The sequence below is a fragment of the Theropithecus gelada genome, chromosome 7a (genome assembly GCF_003255815.1).
Source record: "Theropithecus gelada isolate Dixy chromosome 7a, Tgel_1.0, whole genome shotgun sequence".
Classification (NCBI taxonomy): Eukaryota; Metazoa; Chordata; class Mammalia; order Primates; family Cercopithecidae; genus Theropithecus; species Theropithecus gelada.
Window position 1 is genome coordinate 184,235 of NC_037674.1, and position 16,783 is coordinate 201,017.

Below are 16,783 nucleotides of genomic sequence, written 5' to 3' on the forward strand. Positions count from 1 at the left end.
GGTTCAGCCTCAGAGTAGGGCCTGAGTCCTGGGACAGCCCTGCCTTGGGCTCCACACACCGGGCAGCGGCCATTCTGGCTGAGGTTCCTTCTCTGGGTAGTGAGTTCAGCTCCTACACAGCATCGGCTCGTGCCAGGGACGTGTGTGTGTCACCCACCATGCCTTCCCATAGACACCAGCAGCCCGGGGGGCACGAGTAGGGCACCAAGCAAGGCGCCTGGCTGCCGAGCTCCATGCAGAGGCCGAGTGCAGGGGGTGCACGTGTGTGCACACGCGTGTGTTGGGAGAACCTTTACAGATAAGTGCTTGTGCTTGCTGCTGGATCTCTGCATCCGCCCACATGTGGCTGAATTCTTACCGACTCGTAGGCCCAGAGTTTTGTGTCTCGGGAGACAGGATGCTGAGCTCTGATGGAAGAGAGGAGCGGCTGCCCCGCGGCCCAATCCTGCCTGCCATGGCTGTTGTCCGTTCAGGACCCCTGAGTGCAGGGCCACGTTTCCTGTGGGCTGTGGGTCAGGCCCAGGTGCATTGTGTCACTGAGGCCCTTCTCCAGGGTCGTGGCCACGCACTCGGCTGCAGGTGGCGGCACCTGGCGTGGTTTCCTCAGCTCAGGGGGCCTCCAGGCCGGGCTGGGAATGGTCCATGGAAACCAAACCGTGAAGACCACCATCTCTGTTTAACTCACCTTTACGGTGTCCATTTTCGTCAACATTTTTAAAAGATGTTTATGCTTGGAATTAATTGAAAAAATATTCTTATACAAGTAATGTATCAAAATTCTAGAAAAATGAGAAATCATGGATACATAGATGAGAAAAAAATGAGTGCACTCCCCAGAGGTTTCCTTGGTAAAAATGTATTTGTCCTCTAAAGTGAGGCACAGGTGGCCCTTGGCCCCCCTCCATCTCCTGAGTCTGCACCCCTACAGTACCACATATGTCACAGCAGCAGGGAGGGACGGGTGGCCCTCGGCCCCTCCATCCCCTGAGTCTGCACCCCTGCAGCACCACATACATCACAGCAGCAGGGAGGGACGGGTGGCCCTCGGCCCCTCCATCCCCTGAGTCTGCACCCCTGCAGTACCAGATACATCACAGCAGCAGGGAGGGACGGCCAGCTACCTCCTTTCCCACACCCCGGGAGGTGATGGGAATGCTCCTGTGTGCAGATCAGCACGGTGCACCCGGTGCCGTGCGTGCAGCTGCTCAGAGCCGTCTGCTGGGGCCTTACACCCAGGCAGCCGCACTCGTCCCACTGTGGGTGGCAGGAGGCCCCTGGACACATGGGGGCCCCTGGACGCAGGCAGGCTGGTTCCATCTTATCTGACACCAACTTTGTGTGTGTCACCTGTTTCCCCAAGAGACCCAGAGCTGCTGCCTCTGGCCACACCTATTGGGCAGAGGTCAGCATGCAGTGACCTGAGCCTCCTGGGGCCCTGGGGCCTGGGGACACTTGAGGTGCAAATCACAGGGAACCCTCGCTTGTCACAGGGGCATTTTCTGCAGAAGAGCTTCGGTTTATTCAGCACCCTCCACCTTCCATGAGTGGTAGTAGAAGCCATTGTGTCTGCGTTTCCCACAAGTCTTTGGTGGAATCAGCAAAGCCGTATTATCTGGGAAAGGCATTTTAAAACAGGATTTTGTGTATCCAAGTTCTGTGTCAAATCCTGAGAAGACACACAAAACCATGCCACCCGGAATTTTAGTCTGGTGCCTGAGGGTTTTCTGAGAGCTGCGTGACGCAAGCCGGGACTTTGCTTGTTGCCTGGACTAACTTGCGGTTCGTGAGCTATCCGTGGTGGCTCTGGGAGGCGACCTAGGTTGTCTGCGACTGGAATTTAACCTGTATAGTGGATAAACATGAGACAGTGCTGCAGCTCTGGAGAGAAGCTGGCAAAAGGGTATTTCCGGGTCCAGAGTTAGGCCTCTTTTCCGGAAGACCATAGATGGAGGGCGTGTCTTCAGCGGGGCGCACCTGGAGCCCAAGGCCGCAACTGTCCCCTCACTGCTCATGGTGGCTTCTGTCCCTGGGGTGAGGTGGTGGCTGCCAGGTGTCCCCACTGTCATGTTGCCGTTTTTCTGTTTCAAAGTTATAAATAATTTGTAGGGAAATAATTTGAGATGGTGTAAACAAACTCCCTCATTAAAATTTGACCCAGTCATTTTAATATCTGTTGATGATTCCTGCCCGAATCACTTACCTTCACACTGGTGATTGAATAGCAGTGAGGTTTTTTTTTTTTTTTTTTTTTTTCTATTTTCGAGGCAGAGTCTTACTCTGCCGTCCAGGTTGGAGTGCAGTGGTGTGATCTCAGCTCATTGCAGCCTCCGCCTCCCGAGTTCAAGCGATTCTCCTGCCTCAGCCTCCCGAGTAGCTGGGACTGCAGGTGCATGCCACCATGCCCAGCTAATTTTTATATTTTTAATAGAGACGGGGTTTCACTGTGTTGGTCAGGCTGATCTCGAACTCCTGACCTGAGGTGATCTGCCTGCCTCAGCTTCCCAAAGTGCTGGGATTACAGGTATGAGCCACCGTGTCCAGCTGAGTTTTAACTCCTTCATTCTCTCTGCAGGTACTAGCTGGAATTCTGCTGTATGTGGTAGCATTTGTTCATTATTTACTTATTTGTTCGAACTCCGGGTTATCCGTTATGGGGAGTTCTGAGGCTGGGGTGGGTGCGGTTTGGGCAGTGCGAGCCGCCTGGTCGGTTTCGGTCTCCTGGGGCCGTCTCTGCCATTCTTTCTGCACCACCAACCTTCTGCACCACAAGGTGTTCCAGGCTCATGTTGTACTTTTCCTGCTCGGTCCTTGCAACCTGTCACTTCTCCAAGGATTCCTTCTAGTGTAGAATGGCATTTAGAGACCAAGTCTGGGTGTGCCAGGGCTCACTGTTCTCGGGGGTGTCACTGTTTCCAGGTGCTCTCAGTGATCGGAGTGAGCACATCTCCACATGTGGACTGTCCGAGGTTCCTGTGCCTGCCACATACGAGGTGGCTTAAAGAATAGAAATCTGTTCTCCTACGTACGGCTCTGGAGTCCCGAAGTCTGAATCAAGGTGTCAGCAGGACCACGCCCCCTCTGAGACGCTGGGTAGAACCGTTATTCGGGTGGTGACCTCAGTTCTGGGTGTTCTTGGCTTGCAGCGGCATCACTCCAGTCTCCTCTCTGTCTTCACTGGCCACTCTCCTTGTGTCTCTGTCTCTTCTCACAAGGACTTCAGTCATGTGGGGTCAAGGACCTACCCTGCTACTCCAGTATCACCTTGTCTTAGCCAGGCACATATGTGGTGACCCTCTTTCCAGCAAATTTCACCTTCTGAGGTACTAGGAGTGAGGATTGAACGTATCTTTTTCGACAGTCTCACTCTGCCGCCCAGGCTGGAGTGCAGTGGTGCGATCTCGGCTCACTGCAACCTCCAGTAGGTTCAAGCGATTCTCCTGTCTCAGCCTCCTGAGTAGCTGGGATTACAGGCGCCGCCACCACACCCGGCTACTTTTTGTATTTTTAGTAGAGACGGGATTTCACCGTGTTAGCCAGGATGGTCTCGAACTCCCGACCTCAGGTGATCTGCACGCCTTGGCCTCCCAAAGTGCTGGGATTACACGTGTGAGCCTCCGCGCCTGGACAAACATATTGTTTTCAGAGACACAATACAACGTGTACGTGTGTATTAGTCCATTTTCACACTGCCGATAAAGGCATACCTGAGGTTAGGCAATTTACAAAAGAAAGAGGCTTAATGGACTTATGGTTCCACATGGCTGGGGAGGCCTCACAATCATGGCAGAAGGTGAGAGGGACATCTCACGTGGCAGCAGACGAAGAGAGAGAGCTTGTGCAGGGAGACTCCCCTTTTAACACCATGAGATCTCGTGAGACTTACTCTCAGGAGAAAAGCACGGGAAAGACCTGCCCCCATTATTCAGTTACCTCCTAACAGGTCCCACTCATGAGACGTGGGAATCGTGGGAGTTACAATTCAAGATGAGACTTGGGTGGGGACACAGCCAACCATATCAATGTGCGTGTTTATTTCTATATAGTTACCTACGTATTAAAACTGTGAGTTTATACTGATATTTCCAATTCCAATTCAACACTGCAGAGTTCATTCTAGTCTTCTCTCTTTCCCTTTCTCTGACTTCGTTAAACACTGAGAATCCTTCCTTCATTATTCTTAGTATATTATTCATTTGCTCTTTTCCAAAAACCACAGGAAGTAGTTTCAGAATTGCTAATCCTGGCTGGGTGCAGTGGCTCACACCTGTAATCCTAACACTTTGGGAGGCCAAGACAGGAAGATCTCTTGAGTCCAGGAGTTCAAGACCAGCCTAGGTAACATAAGGAGACCTTGTCTCTACAAAAAAAAATTTTTTTTTTTTTTTGAGATGGAGTCTCACTGTGTCGCCCAGGCTGGAATGCAGTGGCACAATCTCAGCTCACTGAAAGCTCTGCCTCCTGGATTCAAGCAATTTCCCCTGCCTTAGCTTCCCAATTAGCTGAACTACAGGTGCCCGCCACCACGCCCGGCTAATTTTTTGTATTTTTAGTAGAGATGGGGTTTCACCGTGTTAACCAGGATGGTCTTGATCTCCTGACCCCTGATCCGCCCGCCTCAGCCTCCCAAAGTGCTGGATTACAGGTGTGAGCCACTGCGCCTGGCCTATAAAAAGGTTTTTAAAATTAGCTGGATGTGGTGGCACACCCCTGTAGTCTCAGCTACTTGGAAGGCTGACATGGGAGGATCACTTGAGCCTGGGGAGGTCTAGGCTGTAGTGAGCCGTGATTGTGCCACTGCACTCCGGCCTGAGTGACAAAGCAAGACCTTGTCTCAAAATAAGAAAGAATTGCTCATTTTTACCACCATAAAACACAAACCTACCAAATATAGTTCAATATTTGTTATCAATTTTTTGCCTTTAGGTTGAGAATAGTAAAATATTGTGTTTAAAATTCTTTAGCCAGGTATGGTGGCATGCAGCTACTCAGGAGGCCGAGGCACGAGAATCGCTTGAACCCAGGAGGCGGAGGTTGCAGTGAGCTGAGATTGCGCCACTGCACTCCAGGCTGGGTGACAGAGTGAGGCTCCATCTCAAAATAAATAAATAAATAAATTCCGTCTCAAATTAATTAAATAAAAAATAAAATTTTTTGGAATGATAGAGTAGTAGGGTATAGATTTATTCTTTCCCCTTAAGTGAAAAACTGGACAGAACTTACGGATCAACTGTTTTCAGACTCGGACCTTTCGCTGAGGAGAGGGAAGCAAGTGGGGTGAGCCCTGTGATCTTCCTGGCTTTCCATCCGGAAGCACTTTCTGCACCAAGTTCAGAGAGGAACAGTCCAAGTACAGCTTGGAAGTTCCTGCTTGGTAGAGGGGACAAATTGGAACCTGGGGAAGCTGAGGCAGCTGGGATTTGCAGGGTGGAGTACGAGACACGAGGGAGCTTAACAGAAACAGCTCCTGAAACCACATGGGCGTCCCATAGCCTTTGCTTGAATACGAAACTCTGTGTGTGCCAGGGAGCTGTTAGCCGAATGATTCTCAGCTCTCACACAAGGCCAGGAGGCATCTGAGTTCCTACCAGCAAGAGGAATGGAACTCAGTTGAGGCTGGGCAATGGCTCACGCCTATAATCCCAGCACTTTGGGAGGCCACGACAGGCAAATTACTTGAGGTCAGGAGTTTGAGACCAGCCTGGCCAACATGGTGAAATTCCACCTCTACTAAAATTACAAAAATTAGCCAGGCGTGGTGGCAGGTGACTGTAGTCCCAGCTACTCAGGAGGCTGAGGTGGGAGGATCACTTGAACCCGGGAGGTCAAGGCTGCAGTAAGCTGAGAATGTGTGACTGCACTCCAGTCTGGGTGACAGAGTGAGACTGTAATGCATCCTGACAAGATCCAGCAGCTTGACAAGTCAACTGCCTGTCCCCCAAGACACTCATCTCTCTCTCTCTCTCTCTCTCTTTTTCTCCCTATTCTTGCCATTCTGGACTTCAGTTAGACGTATGTTAGACCTTCTCATTCTGTTCTCCATATCCCTTTGTTGCATTAGTTTTCCTGTTTTTTTGGAGAAAGAGTTTCGCTCTCATTGCCCAGGCTGGAGTGCAATGGTGTGATCTCGGCTCACTGCAACCTCCACCTCCTGGGTTCAAGCGATTCTTCCTGCCTCAGCCTCCCAAGTACCTGGGATTACAGGCATGCGCCACTATGCCTGGCTAATTTTTGTATTTTTAGTAGAGACGGGGTTTCACCATGTTGGTCAGGCTGGTCTTGAACTACTGACCTCAGGTGATCCACCCGCCTTGGCCTCCCAAAGTGCTGGGATTACAGGCGTGAGCCACCGTGCTGGGCCAACACTCTCTAAAAGACAGTAACAAAGTCAAGACATGCAACATGACGCTGAAATGCCCAGTGCCCAATCAAGATTTACTAGATGTGCCAAGAAACAAGAAAATGTGACCCATAGCCTGGGGAAAAGTCACTCTACAAAACAGACTCAGAAATGACAGAGATGATGGAATTTGCAGACAAGGATGTTAAGTCAGCAGCTGTGCATGTGCTCAAGGGTTCACAGCAAAACAGTGTGGAGATAAATGGATGTTACATAAAAGGATCCAGTGAATTAAAGCTGAAATGCAGTATCTGGAATGAAAAATTACTTGTTGGCCCGAATTTCAGAGTAGACTTTGCAGGAGCTGAGTTTTCGAGATTATGACAATGGAAACTAGCTGAACTGAAGCACCGAAAGAAAAAAATGATGAAAAAAACGAGAAGGGCCTCAGCAAACTGAGAGACAAACATCAGCGATTCGAGTATGCCTGTGATTGGAATCCTAGTCATAGGTGGTGGGTGGGCAGAAAAGCTTTCAAAATTAATGCCCTTGAATTTCCCAGATTTGATGAAAACGATAAACCTCCAGATACAAGAAGCTCAAAAAACCTCAAGCAGGATCAACACAAAGGAAAAAAGCTGCTGTTGGGCCCAGCACTGACCAGGTCAAAATAAGGCTAGAGCTGAACCTCAGTTTACCTGAGACACATGCAGTGGGGGCTTAGGATATTGGTGCTGAAACTTAGTTTTCCTCGTAGGGGATTGCAGTGACCTTGTCAAACTGCGACGTCTGAGGGCACAGTCCTCCACAAGACTGCCTTTGCTGCGGACACCAGCCACACATTTGGGGTCCCCGAGGCCACCCTCACTTCTAACCAGCAGGTTGCAGTTCTGGATCCACCCTCCCCAGCTCCTCAGGTGACGGGTCCGCAGTGCTCACTGAGCGTGCCCTGATACGGTTACAGTCAGTTGGAGGAAAGGATGCATGTTGGAAGCACGTGCAGGGCAAAGTGGGAAGTTTCCACGTGCAGAGCTTTCCCTGTCCTCAGGGACGCATCACCCTCTGAGCCCCGAGGTGCGACACTCCTCAGGGTACCAGCCAGGGGCGCTCACTTGGGCTGTGGTGTTCAGTTTTGTTGGGGCTTTGTGGCATGGACACAGTTGACGGAATCACTGGCCATGTGGCTGAGCTCAGACTCCAGCCCTTCACCTCCCGGGAGGTGGGCTGGGTTCACCAGGCTCGCAGCCCCAGGCCTCCAGCCCCACGTTGAGTCATCTTGCTGGCATAAAGTCAGGTGTGGCCCCGTGATACCAGTCATTCCTGTCACTCAGAAGTGAGGGTGTAGAGACTGCCTCCTAGAACTGCGCCAGAGGCCGCCAGATCCTACCAGGAGTCAATCAGCGTGTAAGCTTGATCAATCAAGAAGTTGTAGAAATGTATTATTTAGAAATATACAGACTGAGCAGCCAGGCGCAGTGGCTCACGCCTGTAATCCCAGCACTTTGAGAGGCCGAGGCGGGTGGATCACGAGGTCAGGAGATCGAGACCATCCTGGCTAACACGGTAAAACTCCATCTCTACTAAAAATACAAAAAATTAGCCGGGTGTGGTGGCGGCGCCTGTAGTCCCAACTACTCGGGAGGCTGAGGCAGGAGAATCGCTTGAATCTGGAAGGCGGAGGTTGTGGTGAGCCGAGATCACACCACTGCACTTCAACCTGGGCGTCAAGAGTGAAACTCCACCTCAGAAAAAAAAAAAAGCCTGCTGTAACATAAGTGGCATCATATCCTGGTGCTTGGCTCCTGCATGGATTTGTATTCTGATTTTCTATTTGCTGTCCTCTCCTGCACAGCCCCCGTCACCATCGGAGGTGGATGGAGGCTGACAGGTGTGCCATGGCTTTGCGAGTGTGTCACCATTGGAGGTGGACAGAGGCTGACGGGTGTGCTGTGGTTTTGTGGGTGTGTCACCATCAGAGGTGGACGGAGGCTGACGGGTGTGCCGTGGTTTTGTGGGTGAGGCTGACAGGTCTGCCGTGGCTTTGCGGGTGTGTCACCATCAGAGGTGGACGGAGGCTGACAGGTCTGCCGTGGTTTTGTGGGTGTGTCACCATCGGAGGTGGATGGAGGCTGACAGGTGTGCCGTGGTTTTGCGGGTGTGTCACCATCTGGAGGTGGACGGAGGCTGACGGGTGTGCCATGGCTTTGCGAGTGTGTCACCATCGGAGGTGGACAGAGGCTGACAGGTGTGCCATGGCTTTGCGGGTGTGTCACCATCGGAGGTGGACGGAGGCTGACGGGTGTGCCGTAGCTTTGCAGGTGTGCTGCTGTGAAGGGTGTGAGCAGTGCCCAGAAATCTCTGGGAAATGGGGTTCCCTCTTCTGAGCATCACCCTGACCGTGGCGCCTCCTGATGGAACGGGTGTAAGAACACAGGTGCAGGGACACACAGACGTGCACACGTCCTCTTGCAGACACATGCAGATAACATCTCCATGCATGGCCTCACGCAGATGCAGCTGCACAGAGACGTGCAGACAGACATGCACGCCAAGCACTGAGGACTGTGGCACCCAGGGATGTAGGCATACTGATGGCACAGGGATTTAGGATCCGTTTGGAAAGGCACACCCAGCCGTGCCACGGTAGGTGGTCAGGGGGCCTGGCAGCTGCTGCTCTGCCCAGCACGTCCTCTCAGATGCACACATTCTGTGTGACAACAGTATTTTCACACTTACATCTGTTTCCATTTCCTAAAGTGGAATATGAGTTAATCAAGTGCTTAGAATTACATACAGCAAATCCACAAATTTTTCTTTCTTATACTTCTTTGCAAAAGTTGTATGTGTTTAAACGAACCCTTCCAATTTGAAAGCCTTGGTGAGTTAGATGCTTCTGCTTGAAAATGGACACATTTGATTTTAAGTGGCCCCTAATCCATTATCCAGACACAATCTCTTGACTAATCGCGTGGGTTACAAATCCCTAAGTGTCCCTGTCGTTCCCTGCTGGTGTGTAACTTGTGATCTGAACCACTGGGGCGTCGCTGTTCTCGTCGCAGGCGGCTGCCCCGCCGTCCTCGCCATGTCTCAGCAGAGCTCATGAGCTACCTGAGGTTTGCGCTGGGCTCGAGGTGGCTCTGGTACCGCAGACCCAGCCCCAAGTGTTCCTGCTGTGGCTCCTGAGCCTTGGGTGCATGTATCACGTTTGAGTCTTGATATCTCCTTCGTTCTATGGTTTTCGATTCACTAGAATTTTCCTATTTGATGACTGTATCAGTTGACTGGGAGGAAGATTTAATAGACGGATTATGGAGGACTTCTGAATTTTAAAGAACTATTGTTAAATTTGGTTTCTTTTTCTTTCTTAAATCTTTCTTGTTTAGGTTTGTTCGGACAGTATTACCATTTTCTCAGGAATTTCAAAGAGATAAGCAGCCGAATGCACAGCCCCAGTATCTGCATGGATCCAAGGTAGGCTCTGGTGTGTTCCTGTTACGAGCTGCAAGTTCACAATGAAGCATGTTTTGAAGTGTGGTTTGATGGGTTTGGTTGCCGTGACCTAAATGTATCGCACCGTGTATAAAATGTTGTTTTTTTCTTCCATTCTATTAGCATCTTCCTGAAAAGTAGCAGTAATTTAAAACAAAAACCAGCCAACCAACCCAAAAAAGCGCTTACCTAGAACTAGCATGTATGTAGTGCTGGGACTGCTCTGGCCTTGCGATAGGTGTCAGGCTGGGCCTGGCCTCATTCCCGGCACAAACACGAGTGAGATTGTTGGAAGATTCCAGGTTTAAAGCATCAAGCTGAGAAGACAAGTGGAAGAGGCTCAGGATGGCTGTGAGGCCTGACGCCCAGAGGGAGGAGCTGAGCTAGGAGGGTGAGCCCAGGGAGGGTCTGACATCCAGAAACAAGGATGTCAGCCTGCGCCTGGAGGGCGGAAACCCAGAGCACTGGGTCTGCCGTGTGTGAGATGGGACGATGTCCACGCTGGGGGTGGCTGGGCTTGTCACAAGTCTGAGATTTTTTTTTTTTTTTTTTTTGAGACGGAGTCTTGCTCTGTCCCCAGGCTGGAGTGCAGTGGCACGATCTTGGCTCGCTGCAAGCTCTGCCTTCCAGGTTCACGCCATTCTCCTGCCTCAGCCTCCTGTCAACCTCCCAAGTAGCTGGGACTACAGGCACCCACCGCCATGCCAGGCTATTTTTCTTTGTATTTTTCAGTAGAGATGGGGTTTCACCATGTTGTTAGCCAGGATGGTCTCAATCTCCTGATCTTGTGATCCGCCCGCCTCGGCCTCCCAAAGTGCTGGGATTACAGGCGTGAGCCACCGCACCTGGTCACAAGTCTGAGTATTATTAATGGCTAGTTTCTTTATGTTTCGAGCACCCCTATGATTTAGTAAGGAAAATATAAACACTGTAGCAAAGAAGAGAGATGAAATGAGCAGACACCCCAAAAAAATAGAGCAGAGCAAATACAAGCAGGTCCCCAGCCTCACTGGAGCTGGGGAAGGAACAATGATGGTGGCAGGGGCCAGCGGGCCCCAGGATGAGGGCAGAGGACCCCGCTTCGCTGTGAAGAGCGAAACCGTCTTCCCCTCTGAGCCACGGTGTCCCCGGGCCCTGTGGTGGGGGCAGGCTGCCAGCACTCATCAGTAAGTGTCCTCGCTGGTAGGAAGGAAGCAGGGACAATCACAGGACATTATCTCCCCCATCTGCCAAATGCCTGGAGCCGGGATGGGGAGGGCCCAGGCCCTGCTGCTGGCACACGGCCTGCACCTGGAGGCTTTCTAAGGCACCAGCCGTATCTGAGCGGTGGAAACAGTTTCCCACTCATTCCTTTCTAACCCTCTGCTCTTCAGAGCGAGATCTTCTCACTGCAGTCCTCTGGGCGCCTTCCTTCTCCTTGCGGGGCAGTGCCTTGAACCTGGCAGGAGCGCAAGCGTCTGCACCTGGGAAACGTCAGACACCCGAATCAGGGCTTTGGTTTTTGGAGGACCCAAGCCTCGGCACAGGCTGCCTGTGTCTCCCGCCCCTGAAAAGCGCGAGTGTGGGCCGGGGGTGGCCTTTTTACGGCAGTCAGCATCCCTGAGCAGGGCAGACTAGTCACCTCTGAACTGTGGGCTGTGATGTGATGAAGGGACGTGAGACGCCCCTTCGGGAAGCGGGGCACACGTGGACCAAGGGTGACTGCGTAAACATTATGTCCTTGAAAATATGTGTTTTTTTGTTTTTGTTTTTGTTTTTTTGAGATGGAGTCTCACTTTGTTGCCCAGGCTGGAGTGCAATGGCGTGATCTCGGCTCACTGCAACCTCCGCCACCCAGGTTCGAGTGATTCTCCTGCCTCAGCCTCCTGAATAGCTGGGATTACAGGTGTACGCCATCATGCCTGACTAATTTTTGTATTTTTGGTAGAGATGGGGTTTCACCGTGTTGGCCAGGCTGGTCTCCAACTCCTGACCTCAGATGATCCGCCCGCCTCGACCTCCCACAGTGCTGGGATTACAGGCGTGAGCCAGCGCGCCCAGCCATCTTTAGTGTTTTAGGGGTTATTTTTTTTTTTTTCTTTTTTTTTTTTGTGAAAGCAAGTTTATTAGGAAAGTAAAGGAATAAAAGAATCTTAGGGGTTATTTTTTAGCAATGCTGTGATGGCAGTTGAAAAAAAAAATACAATTCAGGTCCTCCCTAGGGTGCAGATGTTTGAAGGTAGTGGGGTCTCGCCTTTTACTAAGACAAGATTAAAGGCGGGGGTGGGGGCGGCCTTGCCTCCCTTGGGGAGAAAAATGTCAGGGCCAGGAGCCTCGCTGACACAGCGTGGGCCCAGGTCGCCAGTGCCTGGGGAACATGGGACAGGCTCATTCCATCATTGCACACTCCACGTTCCGGAGGCTGTTGGCCGGTGCCGCCTCCACAGTGCCCCTCCACCCTGCCTCTGTCCTTAGCACCTCCTAATGGCTGTGGAACTGTGAGTGGACACAGTTTGTGTGATTCTGGATTTCGTGCGGCTGCATTGGTCCAGACAGGTACCCGGGGGCCAAGAATGCAGTGACCAGGTCTCTCCTCTATGGGTCAGGGCGGGGTGTGCGCCCAGGCAGGAGGATGCCACAGCTGTTACGGGGCTGCCCCTCACTTCCCGAAGCCCTGTGGGTGGTTAAGAACTCACCTCCATTCTGCTCCACGTGGAACTCCCATGTTCTTTCTAGCAAGGACTGAAGTTGACTTTTTTTTTTTTTTTTTGAGATAGCGTCTCCTCTATCTCCAAGGATAGAGTGCAGGGTGCGATCTCGGCTCACTGCAACCTCCACCTCCTGGGTTCAAACAATTCTCCTGCCTCAGCCTCCCAAATAGCTGGGATTAGAGGCGCCTGCCACCACGCCCGGCCAATTTTTTGTTTTTTTTTAGTAGAGATGGGGTTTCACCATGTTGGCCAGGCTGGTCTCGAACTCCTGACCTCAGATGATCCACCCACCTTGGCCTCCCAAAATGTTGGGATTACAGGCATGAGCCGCTGGTGGCGCCTAGTTGAAGCTGACTTTTATGCAATAATTAGTTATACTCAAAAGGATGTTTCTTTAAAGGATTAGAATAAGTGTTCTAATGCTTCTGAAAGTAAAATATAGTGTTTTACCTTTAGAACTGAGAGAAATGTTATTTTAGAAGATAGGACAAGAAAGTTTGACAAGTAAGAGTAATTTCTGGCCGGGCGTGGTGGCTCACGCCTGGAATCCCAGCACTTTGGGAAGCCGAGGTGGGCGGATCACAAGGTCAGTTTGAGACCAGCCTGACCAATGTGGTGAAGCCCCGTCTCTACTAAAAATACCAAAAAAGTTAGTTGGGCGTGGTGGCGGGCGCCTGTAATCCCAGTTAGTCAGGAGGCTGAGGCAGGAGAATCGCTTCAGCCCGGGAGGCGGGGGTCGTGGTGAACCGAGATGGCGCCACCGCACTCCAGCCTGGGCAACAGAGCAAGACAGTGTCTCAAAAAAGAGAATACTTTCTTGGGTCTCTATGAACTAAAAGATGTGCTGTGAGCTTCTCTTGACTTTGAAATTTTTAATCCCTGTTTTAGGCATAACAATAAAATAAGTTTTTGTCACTCGCTGATAAAGAGGGAGGTGTTTGTGCATAGAGGGCACGGGCAGAGAATTTCCTTTCCCCCCCGTCTGGAGAGGGCGGCTGTGGAAGCAAGGGAAGCGGGCCAAGGGTAGGCAGGCGACCTGGCCGCGGGGGCCGTGCACCTGCGGTTCTGAGGGATCGACCTGGAAGGGGCCTCCTGGGTTGCTTTTTGAGATCCCAGGATAGCACTGTGGTGACATCCTTGCTGCCCCGTGTGTCTGTGTGCCCTTCGTGGTGTTAAAGGCTCTTGACACACGTTTTTATTCTCCAGGATCTTCCTCCGGGAGTGCAGGGAGGCACTGCTGCTTCCATTAAGACGCAGACATGAGCCCGCTGTTCCAGGGTGGTGGTGCGGGGTACACGGTGGCCTTCAGTCAGCCCCCACACCGCCAGAGCGCCCTGCTCTCCTGTGTGCGTGGGCACCACCTCGGGGATGGCTCCAGAGCGCCCCGCTCTCCTGTGTGCGTGGGCACCACCTCGGGGATGGCTCCAGAGCGCCCCGCTCTCCTGTGTGCGTGGGCACCACCTCGGGGATGGCTCCAGAGCGCCCCGCTCTCCTGTGTGCGTGGGCACCACCTCAGGGATGGCTCCAGGGAATGCGCACCTGGGGGCATTGGCAAAGCTGATGCTCTTTTGGAGGGAAAGAAGGATTTGATGATGTGAATTTGATTTTTTTAAATTCAACTATTTGCAACTGAACTTGAATCTTGCTGTTAGAGATTTCTGCCTCCGTTTCAGAAACTGTGTCATTTTTATTACAACCTAAACCAGTAAATTTTTTTTTTTTTTGAGACAGTCTGTCCCCCAGGCTGGAGCACAGTGGTGTGATCTTGGCTCACTGAAACCTACAGTGATTCTTGCGCTTCAGCCTCCCGAGCAGCTGGGATTACAGGTGTGCGCCACCACGCCTGGCCAGTTTTTGTGTTTTTAGTCGAGACAGGGTTTCATCGTGTTGGCCAGACTGGTCTCGAACTCCTGACTTCAAATGATCTGCCCGCCTCAGCCTCCCAAAGTGCTGGAATTAAGGCGTAAGCCACTGCGCCTGGCCATAAACCACTGATTTTTTTTTTTTTTTTTTTGAGACAGGGTTTTGCTTTGTCACCCATGCTGGATTGCAGTGGCACAATCACAGCTCACTGAAACCTCCGCCTCCCAGGCTGGTCGTGAACTCCTGAGCTCAAGCCTCGGCCTCCCAAAGTGCTGGGAATGTAGGCGTGAACCACTGTGCCCAGCCTTAAACCAGTACTTTTCTATTAGATTATTTAGACATATACAAGTGACATTGATGTTGACCACCACCCACTCGAAAAAAGGCTGGATACTCAAAACAGATGATGTCGGAGTCTGTGTCATGTGCTTGCAGCAGACAGCCTTTGTACTCACAAGCACTCACGTGTGCCATGTGCACTTCTGCTGCAGTATGAGGCACAGTGTACGTCTGTGTGATTATGGAATACACAGGAATCCACTCAAAAAACAGATGAGTGCTTTTTTTTTATGAATAGTGAACTAGGGCTAGTATCTTGCAGGAATAAAATTAACTTAGATGAGGGACCCATTTATGCAATGTTATCTTTTTGGTTCTTGGTCATGTCACCACTTACAGCATGCCTGCTTCTCAGTAAGACACCCTTTCGAGCACATTACTAGTATTCTTTCTCTCTTAAGTAAGGTTGTCCCCAGTTCACAGATGAAGGCTCAGAGTGTCATGAAAGTTAGAGGACCCAAGTCGCACGACTGGTGAGTCCGGAGCTGGCTCTGTGTGGTGTGACGCACCTCCTCTGCTTGTCGAACGAGGCCGGAGTCTCTGTATCAGGCATGGGCAGCAGAGTCTGTCTTGAACCGAGCTGTGTGCCTGGACGTCCAGAGTGCTTCCTCTTCTGAGCTTCAGTCTTTACAGCGCGGTGTTTGTGACGGTGCCCTTCCCCAGTAGTGCCTCCTCCCACTGCCCTGAGGAGTTAAGTCACATCTGCTGTTCGTTACCCTAGCTGTGTTGTCTGTTGGATGTGTCATCTTTGGGGTGAGTTTAGTCTACTGGGAAACCGGACACTGAGACCATGTGTTCATTGAGTGATGCCTCCTCTACCAGCCGTCATCCTGAGCCAGTCAGGGCGGGTCTGAGAATGAATTCTCTCGCTTGTAGCATGAGGTCGTTAGCTTTCACTAATGACTCTCGTGTTCTTCTTTTCAAACATTGAACCTGTTATCAACCAAAAATATTACACACAATCCCAGCACATAAAGCCCAGGGTGCTGCTCTGAGGAGAGGATGGAAGGAGGAGGGTGTCTGGGCTGAAGATCTGTAGATGGTTTCCTCAAGGTTGCAAGGGGCTGCAGGGCTTGGGCCTGGGACAGACACTGGGTGGGGTTTCTGTCCTTCGGTGTTATCTAATCTGGTCACTGTAGTATTTTATAATCAGTTTTGGCTCTTTGTTTTGGGGGGTCTCATGACCCTCTACACATCTGATTCACTAGAAGGACTCACAGAACTCAGTCTCACAGCTGCAGTTTATTCCAGCAAAGGGCACAAAGCAGGATCAGTAACAGAAGCAGACAGATCAGGTGGAGGCTGAAGAAAGCAGGAGTGGCTGTATTAATATAAGATAAAGTCAACTTCAGAGCAAAGAATATTGCCAGGGAGATTACATAATAATAAGAGTCAAACCACCACCAAGAAAACATAGCAGTGCTAAATGTTGATGCATCAAACAACAAGGCTTATATATTTGAAGGAAAGACTAATAGAAGTAAAAGGAAAGTGAACAATTCCACAGTTACAGCTGGGGATTTCAACACTCCTTTTAGTAACTGACAGAACAAGTAGACACAGAATCAGCAACAGTAGAAAAGAACTGAACACCACCATCGACCAACAGGATCTAACTGACATGTGTAGGATACTGTCTACCCCACAACAGCAGAATATATACATTTTTCAGATTCCCATGAAACATTCACCAAGACAGACCATATCCTGGGCCATAAAACTCACCTCAACAAAATTTAAAGAACTGAAATCCTATGGAGCGTGTTCTCCAACCACAATGAATTCAAACCAGAAACCAGTAACAAAAAGATAACAAAAAAATCTCTATATGCTTGGAAATTAGCACACTTTTAAATAATCCTTGAATCGAAGAGGAAGTCTCAAGGGAAATTAAAAAATACATTGAATTGAGTGAAATGCAAATATATCAAGATTTGTGGTATACAGCTAAAGAAGTGCTGAGAGGGCCGGGCGCGGTGGCTCAAGCCTGTAATCCCAGCACTTTGGGAGGCCGAGACGGGCGGATCACAAGGTCAGGAGATCGAGACCATCCTGGCTAACACGG

At 50.8% G+C, this 16,783-nt stretch overlaps 1 protein-coding gene across 10 annotated transcripts in view; it reads left to right on the forward strand.

The window, feature by feature from the left end:
- Positions 1 to 16,783, forward strand: part of CYFIP1 (cytoplasmic FMR1 interacting protein 1) — a 112,124-nt gene that overhangs the window by 77,654 nt on the left and 17,687 nt on the right. For all 10 annotated transcript variants that reach the window (XM_025390779.1, XM_025390778.1, XM_025390786.1 and 7 more), the window contains one exon: positions 9,721 to 9,808. In XM_025390779.1, the coding sequence (XP_025246564.1) occupies positions 9,721 to 9,808 (88 nt within the window). The remainder of the gene's footprint in view (positions 1 to 9,720; positions 9,809 to 16,783) is intronic.